The sequence below is a fragment of the Phocoena sinus genome, chromosome 6 (genome assembly GCF_008692025.1).
Source record: "Phocoena sinus isolate mPhoSin1 chromosome 6, mPhoSin1.pri, whole genome shotgun sequence".
NCBI lineage: Eukaryota > Metazoa > Chordata > Mammalia > Artiodactyla > Phocoenidae > Phocoena > Phocoena sinus.
In genome coordinates, this window is record NC_045768.1 from 11566051 (window position 1) to 11581637 (window position 15587).

At 43.6% G+C, this 15587-nt stretch overlaps 1 protein-coding gene across 9 annotated transcripts in view; it reads left to right on the plus strand.

The window, feature by feature from the left end:
• The window catches only part of DENND1A (DENN domain containing 1A), a 540688-nt gene that overhangs the window by 336504 nt on the left and 188597 nt on the right, over positions 1-15587 (plus strand). For all 9 annotated transcript variants that reach the window (XM_032634249.1, XM_032634244.1, XM_032634240.1 and 6 more), the window contains one exon: positions 166-211. In XM_032634249.1, the coding sequence (XP_032490140.1) occupies positions 166-211 (46 nt within the window). The remainder of the gene's footprint in view (positions 1-165; positions 212-15587) is intronic.

Sequence of the window (15587 nt, forward strand, 5' to 3'; positions counted from 1 at the left end):
TAGGCTTGGGAACAAAATGTCACATTAGGATTTTTGTTGTGAAAGGAAATGTAACTGTGCATACGTTTATTAAAACAGTTTTTCTCCAAATAGTGAACCATGTGTAATTTTCTGTCAGAAGCAACAGACATTAAAGCAGCTGTGTGTCTCTGTTTCTCTTCACAGCGCTCCCATGCCCTACCTCATAGGAATCCATTTAAGTTTAATGGAGGTAAGTGGGCTCCTCTCCTCCCCAGATACCTCTGTTTGCGGTTGTGTTTTGCTATGTGGCAGTGGAAAAGACGCAGTCTCTGGATTCACAGCTCTACACACGGGAGCGTGTCAGAGCAACGCCTCGTGCACAGAGCGGAGCGTTCAGCTTAGACCCTTTCCACTGGGCTCTTGTTTCCAGTGTTTTTCCACTTTGTTTGGAGATTGTCAATTTTCATGGGTGAGGGAGTGAGGTTCAAAGAGGCAGGAGGAAAGGGTTCTTTAAGGGTTTGAACGAGGGAAGGAAAATGATTCACTTTTCACAATGATGTTTATTCTAAAACACTGCAACAATATTATATTACATTTTTTCTCTGTAGAAAATGTGGTATAGAAAATATACAGAAGTATAAGTAGGAAGATTAAAATTATCCACAATACCATTATTCCAGATTCAACCACTGTTAGCATTTTATTTTTCTTCACCCTTGTCTTTATTCTGTGAATATATATTTTGTATAAATGTACTTCACTGATATGGTATAGAATTTTATGTCTTTATTTCATTTAATATTATGGCATGGGGATTTCTACATGCTTTTGTCTACTCTCAGTAATAATTTTTAATTTGCTACCGGTCCTTCCACTGTTTGGATATGCCACAACTTAGCCATTTTCCTATTACTGTTGGACACTTAAAGCTGTTTATAATATTTCACTATTATAAATAGCATGTCAGTGAACATCTTTATGCATAAGGCTTAGTCTGCATCTTGACTTAACTTCCTTAGCGTAGAACCCCTAAAGTAGAAATGCTTGGTCAAAGCTATGAATCTAAGGCCAGATTGCTTTCTGCATGGCTGTACCGGTTAGATAGCAGTTCTTTTAAGGGACTTTTCTGTGCTTTTGTAAGTGCCACTGGTTTGTAGACATGAACCCTAAGCTTTTCCCTCCTCAGGAGAGAGCTGAAATTTGCACTAGAGCAAAATGGGGCAGGAGGTAGGGGGCTTGCCTGTTTTGCACAGGAGATAAGCTCTCAGAGGGAAAAGCTAAAGCCATGTCCGTCTGTGATGATGCTTTGCATGTCTTAAAGGAAGTGCTACTTCTCTTCTTCTGTTGCCTTCATTTCACGTCGACGAGGACCACCTGCTTCTTCACTGTTGCACACTGTGCTATTGTGCTTACGAAAATGAAACAAGTTGGTTATCGAAAAACCTGTTTGTTTGACATTGAGAATCTTGATCAAAATAGACCACAGAAATCTGCTCAAATTTCTAATTTGACAGGACGGCCATGTGGCTCCTACATTCTGTTAACAGTTCCTCCTTGTCATCACCCAGCCCTGAGCACATACAGTACACAGTTTATGGACTATCTTGGATGGTGTATTTAGATCAGCTTGAAGAGATTTCTTCTGTGTTTTACCTTTGTTTGTCAAGTTTGGGGGTGTATTCAAAGCTCCTGTGTGAAAAATTGAAAGTGAATACTTGCTAATAGAACTTTCGTGTCAATTGTTGTACAGTTGGAAACTCTAATCTAAAGACCATTTGGTCTATCGGCATCCACGGCTCTTCCCTGCCTCTTCTGCCTTCCAGGCTGTTCTAGCACGGGTTTTTTCAGCCTCCGTTTCACAGCCCTTTACCTTGAGGATTGTCCAGGTTTCTAGTCTTGGCTTGCTTTTCTTTTCCATATGCCCTCTGGCCATCTTTTATAAGGCTTTTTGCTTTTGCCACCAGGGTAATGTCAGTGACTCCCAACTGTGATTCTAACACTGGCATGCCTCTCTCTGAACTTAAGGCCCAGAGTTGCAAATGCCAGTGGAAGGTCACCAAGATGTACTGTCGATGTCTCAAACTCAGTCTTCCCCAAACCCCTTATTATCTGTACACACACACCCGTCGAGTTACTCCACTCCCCTTCCACTGTTCCCGGTCCCCGTGAGTGGCACCACTGCCTGAAAAGGCACCAAAGTGGGTCACGCTGAGCATGGCTGAGTGTCCTCTTTCTCATTTCTTTCTCTCTAAATAGTCACCAAGTCTCTGACATGTCTCTCGCCCTGTTCCTTCCTCGCTGCCTTTGTTGACATTTTACCTTGCTGTCTTAGATTTTTGCAAAGCCTTATTCGTTCATTCGAGAAGCAGGATCAAGGCCTCTTGTTTTCCGAACGTTTTGCTAGGTCATGGAGGTATGAAGATGAGTATGAAATTCTGGTCACTCTGCCTTTAATAGCCTGCCTTCCAGCCTCCTCTGCCCTACCCCCGAGTCCTGCTCAGGCTCCCCGCTGCTGTCAAGCCTCCTGTCCTCTCGCTGTCCCTTGTTAGCCAGTGCTCTGGCTGGTCTCTAAAACACCCCCATCCCCACGCCCCTGCATGGCTAAACCTTCTCTTCCCCAGCTGTTGGAGGAAGTCCTCCCGTTGGCCGTTGTCTTTGCTTGATGTACCTCTTGCTCAGGATGACAGCTGTTTGCTTCCCTGCCCTCTCCTTCAGCCCTAGGAGCAGGAGCTCTTTGGGAACAAGGACTGTGCTTCATTCACTGTGGTGTCCTCAGCACCTAGCAGGATACCCAGCAGGTGCGTTCTGAAAAGAAGGATTGAGTGAGTGCTTGGAAAGCTGGAATTTGGAACACATTTAGAGCCCTCCAGTAGGCATTGCTGTTGTCAGGGAACCCAGCACCATAATTTTACTTAAAGGTGGAGGGAGTAAATTTTTTTACTTTTTATGTGACTGTAAGTAATTTAAAACAAGGGTTTTTTGTAGTAAAACATGCCGTGCACAACAGGCATAAATTTTGAAGCTAAAACTTGAGACAGAGTTTTGCACTTACGTGAATGGGTGCAAGTCCACTCTCCTTGGCCTTTGAAGGGTTTTAAATGAGAAGGTTTGGGAAGCACTGGCCAAGATAAATCTTAGCCCTGCTGATTTAAATTAGGGAGGGTTTGCCATGCTGAACTACTATGTGGTCAGCACTAAAAGAAAAACAAAAATACTAGTTACCCCACTCTTGAAGCCAGCTAAGACACTTTCCAAACAAAATAGCGTTTCCTGCATGTGTGAGGCAGCTGTGAACTACCAAGTCATGAAGTACAGTCTCCTGATCTCCTCCCATGGATTTCATCTCAGACTCGGAGTCCTCCGGTCATGCTTTTTGATTGGGCTTATCTGGTTCTATTAGACCTTCAAGTGAGAGAGATGGTTCCCTAAGATTTCTTCCAGGAACCATGGGCTATAATGCTTGGGGGTGGAGCTCATACCTGGGGCCAAAGGAAAACTCTTTAGGGAAGGAGATTGGGAAGGCCCATCTCCTCTCGCACACTAGTTTTCTTACTGGCAATTCAGCAAAAGGCTTATTTTTGACTGTCTTGTTATTTTTTCTTGAAAGCTATAGGCACCTTATTATGCCTTTGCATATGTGCCAGAATTTTTTAAACTTCAAATGAATGTGGCAGATGTTCATAAAAGTTTAGAAAAAGCTACCATAGGAAGACTTTTTAACCATTTTTATGACACTCAAATTTGTTGCACAAAAAGAAATATAAATTATAACCTACTGTTCTCATTTGAAAGAAGGTTATTTGGGGGGAAGATCTAATTCTAGCCTTCAAGCTCTTATAGGCTGTCCTATTTGTTAAGTGGTAACCTAGTCACCTAAAAGAGTATACCTTCCTTCTAAAGTGACAAGTTTCTAGCTGATCGTCATTCTTAGACCTCCACTGCCTTTTTATATCCTTTCTCTCATTTAAGCAAACACTAATTTGAGGCTGGTGGTAAGTTAGCAGGATAGCCAAGGGTTTTGGCATAGACCTAGTTTCTTCTTGGAGAGAGTGATCATGTTAGCTGGCAGCTAGGAAACACCAAAACACGGCCAGATTACACAGTGACTGTTTCCTTTCATTCCCTCCACCTCAGTTGAGTTCAGGAGATGCTCTGCAGCTCCTCCTCTGTGCCACGTCTGGTAGCAGGTGCCAGGTCAGTTCTGGTAGATGGGTTCCTTTTCCTTTTTGATAAATGAAGACCTTCCTCTCCAAGCCTCACAAATAATGCTTTGTGTACAGACCTCAGAGCCACATGAGGGATGCATGCAGAAGGTGTTTTGTATCATTCCTGGTGATGGAATGGTCAGGAAGGAGGAAGGAAAGGTTATAGCAGTGACACAGTGCAGACAGAGGCTCAGGTTAGACTGCAAATGAAGCTCCACCTATATACAGAGGCAGTAAAGTGTGGTGGTTAGAATGTGGGCTCTGGGTTCTGGCTCCCCTACTTCCTGCTTGTTTCATCTTGGGCAAGGTGATGGACCTCTGCACCTCTGTTTTCTCACCTGTAAAATAAGGGCAATGGCCATAGCTCCCCCCTATAGTATCATTGAGGGATCTAGTGAGATAATGCTTATCAGGTACTCAGCACAGTGCCTGGCACATAAAGAGTTCAACAGAGGTCAGCAACCATTGCCATTTTTATTTCCTCAGTGGCCTTAAAGCCGTTTACATTGTTAAGTTGATGCCTTTGAAATTGTGTTTTAGGGACTCTTGGGTTCCAGGGCTCATCACCTTCATTCCCTAGGGAAAGAATTTCACTAGAATTGGCTTGTGCCTGCTGTTTTCTTCTGGTTGACGATGCTGGGGGCAGTGTGTCAGGGATGGGAGTGGCGTTTTTAAGGAACTTGATAAATGCACTTCCAGTTCCCTGCTTGACCACTCCCTTACAGTAGTAATTTCAGGTGTGGTACTTTGTCTCTGTATCTTACTTTCTTCATCTATAGGAGTGGTTAGTCCCCATCTCTTAAGATTGTGGTAAAGATTAAATAAATGAGTCCTGTATATGTCCAGCATATCCCAGTGTCTGACCTGTGGTCGGTACACAATACACATCCCCTTCTATAGTAATGTTTTGGTAGCCTTCTGTGTACCAGGCATTGTATCACACTAGGCATTCTATATAAAATGGTGAATGTGACATAATCTGTGCCTTCAGAGTTCTGTCTAGAACATATGCAGACAAGGAGAAAGTAATTGCAGGGAATTTGAGAGGCTATAGGCTCTGGTAGGGAAGACAGTGAACTGAGCCTTGTGGGCTCTGCTTCTCAGAGGAGAGGAATGCCTAAATGGAAACCTAGCAGATAAATTTGAGTTCCACCAGGAGGACAGGGAACAGCATCTACAAAGACTTAGAGTGTAGACCATGGTGTTTCCCAGGAAGTATGAGCAGTTCAGTGTCTGACAGGAACGTGGAGCTGAAGGGGAGAGGAGCACTGAGGCAGGCAGGCAAGGGCCAGGCCATCCAGGGCCTTGTAAGCCGTGTTAAAGAGTTTCAACTTTACAGGGCAATGGAGAGCCGTTGAAGGGTGTAAATAGGGGAGGGTCAGGCCTCCTCCTCCTGGGCCGTTAGAAACACGGTCCTTCCATATAAAATGCTTGGAAATGGCTTAACCATGTTCATAAATTGTAAGGATCAAGGTAATCCTTAAGTAAAATTACACACCACAAGGGGCTTCCCTGGTGGCGCAGTGGTTGAGAGTCCGCCTGCCGATGCAGGGGACACAGGTTCGTGCCCCGGTCCGGGAAGATCCCACATGCCGCGGAGCGGCTGGGCCCGTGAGCCATAGCCGCTGGGCCTGCGCGTCCGGAGCCTGTGCTCCACGGCGGGAGAGGCCACAGCAGTGAGAGGCCCGCATACCACAAAAAAAAAAAAAAAAAATTACACACCACAACCATGTACATAAAATTCAGATGTGTTAACGTCCCAAACCCAAGCTTCCGAATGGTTTCCTTGCTACCAAACTACCAAACTGTGGCAGAGGTGTTTGTAGTGATGACTTACTTTGAGGTTTCAAGCACCATTTTAACTAGATTTTTGTTTCCTCTCTGTTTCCAAGTACTTTTTATGAATTAGATAATCTTTTTACAGTGCAGTTTGAGAGGATAAATTTAGGTTATATACTAAGTGCTAAGTTCCAGGCAGTAGGAACAGGGGAGTGAGATCCAGGTACCACAGGGGTCTACCTACCTCTCCCACCAATGCAATTTCAAGAGACATGTGATGGGGGCATGAGGAGACAGGCCCAGCTCACAGCTTTCCTCTCTTCCTCACCATCCTTTATGTAGGAAGGCTCAGCTGGAGCGCATGGAAGCCTGGTTTTACAGATGCACCAAGTGCTTGGGGGCAGCGCTGAGCCACCACTCCAGGGACACATCCCTGTCCACACTGAAGCACCTCTCCGTCTCCGGGATCCAGAGGCCATATTTGTCTGTGTCTGCAGTGGTTTAACTGTGGAGCTTTTACACAAAATAACAGCATTGACTTATTTACAGACAAAGAAAAATAACTTTTTTTTTTCCCCTTTACCTCTAAAAGAACTTGAATTGTTGTCAGCTGAACTGGTGCCATTTTAACTAGTTTTTTCTTTTCATTTTTCTCTGGCATAGGAAGTCTTTAATCCCTTGTTCATTTTTTTATGTTTTTTTTTTTAAGTTTCACGGTCAGTGTAGAAGAGTGTTTCCTGTTTACCATTGTACCATTTTGCTTCTTCACAGGACTCCACAGGTAGACAGTATAAGATGTAGTTTGCCTTTGTTAATACTGTGATTCATGCAAAACTCTCAGCCATAATTATATGCAGGTATAGGTGGTGACTTGTGCATGTGTTCTCACGAGAATTGAGAAACTCCATGTGAGATCTCTTTGTTAGTGATAAGTAATCAAAGTCCTGCTTTGTAAGACGGTGATATTTGCATGAAAAATTCCACCTGGTAGTTTCAGTCATAGGTTCATGGGGAGAGATTTAGCAAGAAAGGGAGAAGGTTGGGAAGAAACTGCTGTCTTCTGTGTCCTTGTTCCATGCCAGACACAGTGCCCAGTGCTGTACCTGTTCTCACTTTTGCACATCCTAAGAATCTCTCTGCCAAGGAGGAGACATCCATATTTGCAAATGGGGAAGCTGAGGCTCAGAGAGAGAAAGTAATTTGCATCCTGTCCCTCCGCTGTGCTGGGTTTGTCAGACCCCAGCCTGGATCAGGCTGTGTGGGTTACGCCTAACCCTGCCGCAGTCCCGGCAGAGGTTCCCAGGACCTTTGCCTGAGCTCTTCCTTCTCGGCGCGGCCTCCAGGCCATGCCTTGAGCACTGTGGTGAGGGGACGGAGGGCTCACGTCTGGCAGCCTCATATTTCTCCAGAGGAAAGCTCTGAGTACACTTGCGACTGGGGCTGGGTTACTTAGCCTCTCCGAGGCTCCATTCTCTAATCAGTGAAATTAAGGTAATATTATCCATCTCAGATAATATGCTAACGGATATAATGGATGTGAAGAGCTTTTTAAAAAATTCTACCAAACATTATTCTTCATAGTGAGTAGTAAAAACAAGAGACAAAGTTTAGATCAATGAAACCCTGACGCCTGCTTAATTATATAAAGAGAAAAGTACTTGGACAGTAGCTTGGTCTTGCTGGAATTTCCTTAGCGTGCTGTTATCAAGCGATATCATCACATGTGAATCTGTCACATCCAGTGCATTCAGAGTGAAAATTCAGCAGCTCTGTTCAACTTAGGGCCTGAAGAATGTTCTGGATTTCGCCTGATGGATTCCCCCTGGAAGCTCTCTCCTCCTCATGTGGCGTCTGCTTTTAAAATGTGTGGTTCTTAAATGGCACTTAGCCTAATGTTGGAATTAGTTAATATGAAACAACTTAAAGCCCTAGTAGTAATTTATGTTATCAAAGGGAACAAGTACTTCTGGCTGATTTAAGTATCTCTTGCAGTCAGTACATTTTCAGTCTAATTTGTCGTGACTGAAATGTTCTCTTGTGAGATGAGATAGCCCTCTGTTATAGATTAGAAAAATTGAGTAATTTATGAGGGAGAGTCCCAGTAGAAAATGTGAAACCATCATTGATGCTTTTGTTTTCCAATTTTCCTATCATCACTTAGCCAGTCAATTTAGCAACGTTAAAACTGACTTCAAAGAAGACCCAAAGTTTCTAAATTGTTACTAAGAGGAGCTTAAACTAACCAAATTCCTGTCAGATTAACACAAGGAGCAGCATGCAGGAGGCTGTGGAGCAGAGCGGAAGAGCTCTTGAGCTCTAGAATCGTGGGGACCTGGATTCGAATTCTAGGTCCGCCGCTACTGGGAGACTTTAAACAAGCTCCTTTGTTTAAAGGAGAAATCAGTTTAGCAGCGGGAGAAGTACGGCTACTAAATCTCACAGTTCGACCACTCCGTACAAAACTACTATTATGTTATCCTCTGAAGAGATGCCTATTGGAAATATTTAATAATAATATCAACCATTGAATGAGCTTCTACCAATATACATGGCACTTCAGCTGTATAATTTTTCATTGTCACGCCTTTGTGAGGGGTGCTCCTGTTTTGCAGATGGGGATGTAAAGGTGTCTCTGAGCTTCAGACTCCTTGGGTAGATTCTCCACTTCATAGGGGTTTTTTAATGAGGAGTAAATGAGAAAATCGGTACCTGACACGTTGTAGGCGCCAAGTAATTGGAAGTGATTATCAGTACTATGTGTGTTTAGAACTGGTAAATTTTCTTTAAAATAAGCTGAGACATCTACCTAAAATTGGCCCTGCCCTTTTTTTCAGCCTCCTTTTGTAGTTTTTATTGAGTGACTTTTTCTAAATCAACATTAGCTTAAAGACACTCTCAACTGAATACAGCCACATGGGACTGGTGACTTCTTTTCAAACTCCTTGCAAGTGATTAGGGGTGGGGCCATTGTGGGCGCTCAGAGACCAGCAGCATGATGATTGAAAAGCAGTGCCCTTGGCCTAGTCAAATCCCACTTGGAATCAGGGCACATGTGGTTTTGTTTAACACCATGCTCAGCAGACTCATGGTACAGGTTTGTGACCATGAGACATTTGTTGTTGATATGTGAGGTCACCACAGTAGGGGTGTTTGTCAACCAAATTAAACTTCCTCTTAATGACCTAAAATAATTGATTCGGAAGGCCTTTAAATGGGCCATGGCGATGTGTAAGCACGCTGAAACCTGGCATTTTCTGCACAAGGTATTGCATATTGTTGTTTTGTTTGTTTTGCTTTTGTTGGGAAAAATGTGGCTGGACCAAGGGCTGAGAAGGCAGGCAGTGATCCTGAGTTTGAATTCGAGCTCCACTATCTGTCCCTCTGTAACTTGGGCAAGTCGCCGAGCATCTGTGAGTGTATGCTTAACATCTCCATCTGCAAAATGGGGTCACCTGCCTCAAAGTGATGACAATTAGAAATAATATGGCTAAAGTTCCAGGCACATTAGTAGGCCCTCACCCAATGGTAGCTATTATTATTAATAAAGTATTTCCAATAGGCATCTCTGAAGAAGAGCACTTAATAATAATTTTATACAAAGTGGTCAAACTGTGATATAGTAACTATTCCTTTTTTTTCCCTTTACTAAACTGATTTCTCCATAAACTGCTCTCCGTACTAAACTTAAACATCCATAGAGAAAAATGTGACTAAAATTGGAGCCTATAAACCTCTCTCTACATACTGTCTGATTCTCAGCTGATTTCAAAATGAATTTAAAGTTGAATATTTAAAATATATGCCATTTAGGCTACAAAAGAAGTGGGTTTTTTCTTTGCCCATTGGGTTCAGACATTTTTGACCTAAGCTCAGGCCATTGCAGGTAAGGAATGGGGCCACCGTACTATTTTTGTTTAGAAACAAAGGCATGGGCTCAGGGCTTTTCCTAAGTATGATCAACAGTGGCAGTTAAGTTGGACGTTATCAACATCCCACAGAATGGTTTGTGTGCCCTGCCTAAAATCCTTTCCTCCATAAACCCAAATACCTGACAAAAACTAAAAGCTTCAAACTAGGGCTGCCTAGACTCCTGGACATGTCCTTAACCAAACAGAATATCTGTTAAACCCTGGTGCCTGGGAGTCAATTGTTTTAAAAGATGCAGTGGTAATAAATTTATATCCTGCCTCTTCAGCATTTTATTGAAAGTATTTTGTACTGACCGAACGGGTTAAATTATGAAGCTTGATAAGTACATATGCACATTACCCATCCTTAGCTTTAGAAGAAAAAAAAAGGAAGAAAAAGATAGCTATGATTTTGGAAGTCATCCCAATTTTTAAAAATAAGAGAATTTGGACATTTTGGCATATGGGGTTTTTTAAATGAAATTTCATGGAACTGAAAACAGTCAATTTTAGGTTTCCAAAAATTGTTTTGATTTTCATTGGTATAAATTTGCTGCACATGGTTTTAGGGAAGTTCTGAGAGATGCATTTGGGACTTCGGGGTTGATTTTTTTTTTTTTTTTTTGAGCTTTGCGATTTATTTTTAAAAGGTGATTTTTTTTTCTAACTCAAAGTATAAATCGGAGGAGACCAGAGTTCCATTTCTAGGACAGTTTTTGGTAATGACATCGTTAAGCATTTCCAAACAACTGGACTTGGGGCTGAACTATTGGGCATCATTTCAGCACCGTTTGGACACTGCACAGCAGATCCCTCTCCCCCTCATCTCTGAGTTAGAATCTCGAGGCCAAGTGATTTGGGCCATTCCATTAGCAGCAGCTGCTGGTGATAAGCACTGTGAGAGTCACCTGTGTAGGGTCAGGCTTATTGCACATCAAGGTTCAGCAGTGTCGGAAGAGAAGGAAGATGCCCAGGAGGGGGCTCCAGGCCACCTGCTGTGTGAGGATCAAAGGGTTGAAAGGTCAGAAGGCACAGCTTCCTTAACCATATCTGTCTGTGCAATAGCTATTTCAGATTGTAAATCTTGGCGATTTCATTAAGTCCTCCTGGCTGCTACTGGGGCATTGAAATAATAAAATTTTATATCTGTTGCCTTTCCTGCCTCTGGCAGCCAGGCTGATACATTCTCTGCAAAATGGGGCATCTTTATGAAAACCTTTCCTGGAAGGATCAGAGCAGCCTTAATGAAGCCTCCCTCAAATTAGGAAGTTGGGGTTCCTAGGACCTCATCCTCATGTTTTTTAAAAAGAAAAAAAAAAATCACACAAACTGTTTAGCAGCCTTTGGGATTTATGTAGCACCTCTCTTCTGAAAAGCTGGTCCCCAAATATTGCCTATTGCTAAATGCTTAATCGTACAAACAGGATGAGAGGTGAGCTTTCCCAGTGCTGCTGCTTATTAAACAGGCCCTGTTCTAATGACCACAGGGTCCTTTCTTTTAGGCAGCCCCAAGCAACTATACAGATATTACTTCCCACTCAGCAGACCTTTCAGGTGTTTTGAGAGACATGTCTCCTGAATATGATTTTCCAAATATTTTTCCTAGATCTTAAAGTTGTTATGGACCTTTAGGGCTCCTTGGCTCTCGGGCAAGACAAATCACAGTAATGGCTGCCCCTTTACTGCCCATATGTTTAAGACCCCCTGTAGTTTGTTTGAAAAGTTAAGAGATTTTCACAGTGAAGGTGCCATTTCTGAAATTTAAAGTGTTCCTTTTCACTGGGAGATAAGTTCACTCTGATTAAGTCCGTAATTCTCACTAAGCCATGTTTATGGGGGCAATAAACAATGTTTCAGCATGCTTGTTAAATTGGGTTTCCAACCTCTCCACTCTTTAAAAGTTGACATTTCAAATAAAAGGCAGGTGGAGATGGGAGTCCAGGTTTGCTGTGCTTGTGATGAATGGATGATGGCAAGTGGCAGTTGTGGGGGAGGAAGGAAGGCCCTATTTTATGAGAGGGTGACTCCAAACCATTTTGGGACTAGGGAATCAACATCCCCTTAAACCCCAAGTGAAACTCTTAAATTCAAGTTCCGTCATTTCAAATTGGATGGATACTATTTTTGAAATACTGCTGGACGCACTACACTCATCATTTAATTTTCACAACAAGTCTGTGCTATAGAAGTGGTGGCTTTGCTTTACAGATGATGAAATTTGGGCACAGAAAGGTTAAGTAACTTGTCCAAAGTCACACAGCTAATAATTAGCAGGACCAGGATTCAAACCCAATTATTTTGTTGTATGAAATATTTTAGTGTGTACAAATAATAATAATAAGACCCTGCCTTTAGGGTCTTTTTGTTATTATATATCTAGCCTATGATAAGTCTCTGTATGGAGGTTACAGAAGAAATATGTGATCTGGTCACTGTCCTCAGTATTTGCTAAACCAGGAATGTAGACGGGGCTCCACAGAGAGAAGGGGCCCAGGCTTTGGGGAGTGGCAGTCCAAAGCTCAAGTCCTGGCTCTGTTATTACTCTGGACCTGGAACAAGAGCTTCATTTTTCTCTTCTGTGAAATGAGAATAATAACGCCTATTCCATGAGGATCAAATGAAATCAGGTATTTAAAAATATAGTGTTTTCAAACTCGATATTTTATAGATGACAGTGGTGAGTGTTACTGCAGTGTGTGTAAATGTAGTATGGCTAAACCAGTTACTTTAAGGGAAAAGTGACAGGTACACATGAACCAATTAGAAACATCACTAATCAGGTTTTAATTGAGGATCCAAGTATGTGTTGCCCACTGTACTTGCTTAGAACCAAAGAAGGCCACTTGCTGTGGGAGCAGGAATAGTCAGGAAGGTTTCGTAGAAGAGCAGGGTTTTGCAGGATGGAGATAATCATGGTGATCCATGTCTGGGCCATCTTCACAGCTTACCAAGTGCTCTGCCACCTCATCTCTCGTTTGCATTTTGCAGCAGTGGTGAAAGGTGTTGACACCTTCCTTGTCCTCTTTTTACACATGAGGAAACTGAATCTCTAGCAGCAGGAAGGGTGTTTCAATTTGGGGCAAAACCCCAGCAGTGTCAGGCATGTACATGGGCTCACCCCTCCATTTTGGGGGCCAGAGTGGAGGCCAGAGTGGATGGTGGTGCTGTGTTGGGTGGACTTGTAGAGTGAGCCCCAGAGCTGGCCGAGCTGGCAGAACCAAAATCTCAGAGGGAGGCTGGCTGGCACTGACTGAGCTTCTGCCCTGTGGCTGGCCCTTTAGGAAGCACATGTCCTACCGTAACTCCTTTTAATCTTCTCAACAATCCTGAAGGTGGGGATCAAGACCCAGTCTCACAGAGAAGGAAACTGATGCTAGAGGAGGCAAAGGGCCTTGCCTAAAGCTGCCTGGCTAGTAAGTGAGTGAGCCAGGACACCAACCTTGGGACTCTGCAGCTCTGGGCCATGACCATCCTGAGGAGGCAGCTGGGCAAGCTCTGTGTGAATGGAGATGTTCCACCAGATTGAGATCTTTTCCACTCCATATGACTGTGCCTTTTCTTATTGATTTATAATTTCTTATTGATTATAATTTACCCCTATCCACACTCCCACACACAAGTGGACCGGGAGCCCCTTGAGTTTAGAGATCATGTTTTAGTCATCCATCAGTTTGACATGACTAACTAAATGGGTGAATGAATGAATGTCCAATGGATGGATGGTCAGGAAAGGAGGGAAAGCACTATTGAAGAAATAGCCCCTTTGCTGACCTGGGTTGAAAATCTCTGGACTTGTTAATGAGAGTCAGTGCTTACTACCTTGTGAGGAGTGGATTTGGCCTGACCTGTGAGGCGCTTACACCACTTCCCTCCCCTGCCAAGCTTCTGTTTCTGTTTAAAGCACACTGGGAAATTCCAGCAGTGTTTTCAGGGGTCCTCTGAACTGTCAGGCTTAGATTTTTAATTTTGCAGAGCAGGAAGGAGCAAATCAGTGACTCCTGGCTCCAAAGAAAAGCCACTACGTTTATCAACTGCTTGGCAGCTCAGTGACCTTTGGGGCCAGAGGAGGGGAAGGAAAATGTCACTCTTCCCTCTGTGTGTATCTGAGATTTCAAGAGGGAATAGAGAGTTTAGACTACCTGCATATTTGCCTTTCCTCTTCTTGTCCTTTCCACTTTCCTTCTGATTTCTCTTTCCCTTCCTCCTAGGAGGCCAGCAGCTCCCCGTGCTGTTCTTTGTTATGTTCTCATATACATGCGCATGCATTTGAGTACATTTGATGTGGGCTGTATAGTGGAAAGAAAGAACGTTGACATGGAGAGAACCCAGATTCAAATCCTTTCTCTCACAAGCATGTGAGAACATGGGCAAACTGTTTAATCTCTTTAGCCTCAGTGTCCTCATCCATCCAATGGGTACAGTATTCCATAGGAAACCCTCTCCCTTGAGAATTTTAATGGAGTCCGGACCAACCATCAAGCCACTTGGTGTGTCCCTGACAAACATCTATTAAATTACAGTTGCTCAGTATGTTTGTGATGGAAACAACGTGTCAGAGCAATTAGTAAGGTGCGTTGGGTAATACAGTTTTTGGTGTCCATCTGGGTTCAACTGCTATGGCTCCACTGCTGCTAAGCCATAGGACTTTGGACAAGTTATTTCACCTCTCTGCCCCTGCATTTCCTTGTCTCTTCACAAGGGTGTCGTGAGGGTTGCGTTAAATGGTATGGCATGTAAGGGCTGGGCTGCGGGAGGAGCACATCAGCTAGCAGCTCTAATTTTCTTACTGTGGGCGTCAGGCACGTGATGGATGCGGAGCGTGTAACACAGTTCCGGGCCGTGCAGGCCCCTGGGAAGTTAGCTGTGCCTCAGCCCACACGTAACCAGGAGTATAGGCAGCCTAAGAGGTGACTGTGTGAAGGCCAGCAATAGTCGTTTAGGGTAAAGTTTAAATGGACAAACTATGAAGATGTAATTTTTGGTTTTGTTTTAACCATATTCCCTACCTTTCAAAACTTAAAAAAAAAAAACCTGCCAAGAAGTCATACTTAAGTGAGACATAAACTATAATGCCAGGAGCCATATTAGTGTGCCTTTTTCAGAGAGAAACAAACACTGGACTTTCTCTGAGCCAAAGCAAAGCACTCTGTGGACTTCGTAATGCTCCTCTTGAAGCAAAGTGTCTTTGCAGGAAGTCATTGTAGACCCGTGCCCTTTGCTTGGTGGTCTAGATGCTGGTGTCAGAGGTGCTGCCTTAGGTGCTGGCGCGGCCATAGGAGAGGAGACTCCTTACAGGCCTCAGGGGTCACTCCAGCAAGGAGAAGGCCTGCCTGTATAAAATGAAGAGCAAGGATTTGGGCTGGTGATGTAATCCAGGGGATCCAAAGAATGGTCAGGAGCATGTGCTGTCTCCCTGACTGAGCACGGGCCTGCCTGTAGCCAAGAACAGTACCCTGGGCAGATGGGAACATGGCCACATAAGTATAAAATGAATTTTTTCATTTTTTTTCTTTTTACTTAGTCCTGTCACAACCCTATGTAGCACGTGGTCATAGCCCCATTTTATAGAGGAAGAAACTGAGGTTCAGCTGTGTTTAAATAACCTGCCCTGGGTCCTGTAAGTAGGCATTAAAGAAGATAAAACTCAAAGCCCAATCTGACTCCTACTCAGTTCTGCTGCTCTCCCAAAGCAGGCTGACTCAGGACTGCAAATGTCCCTCGGAAGGTACCCAGT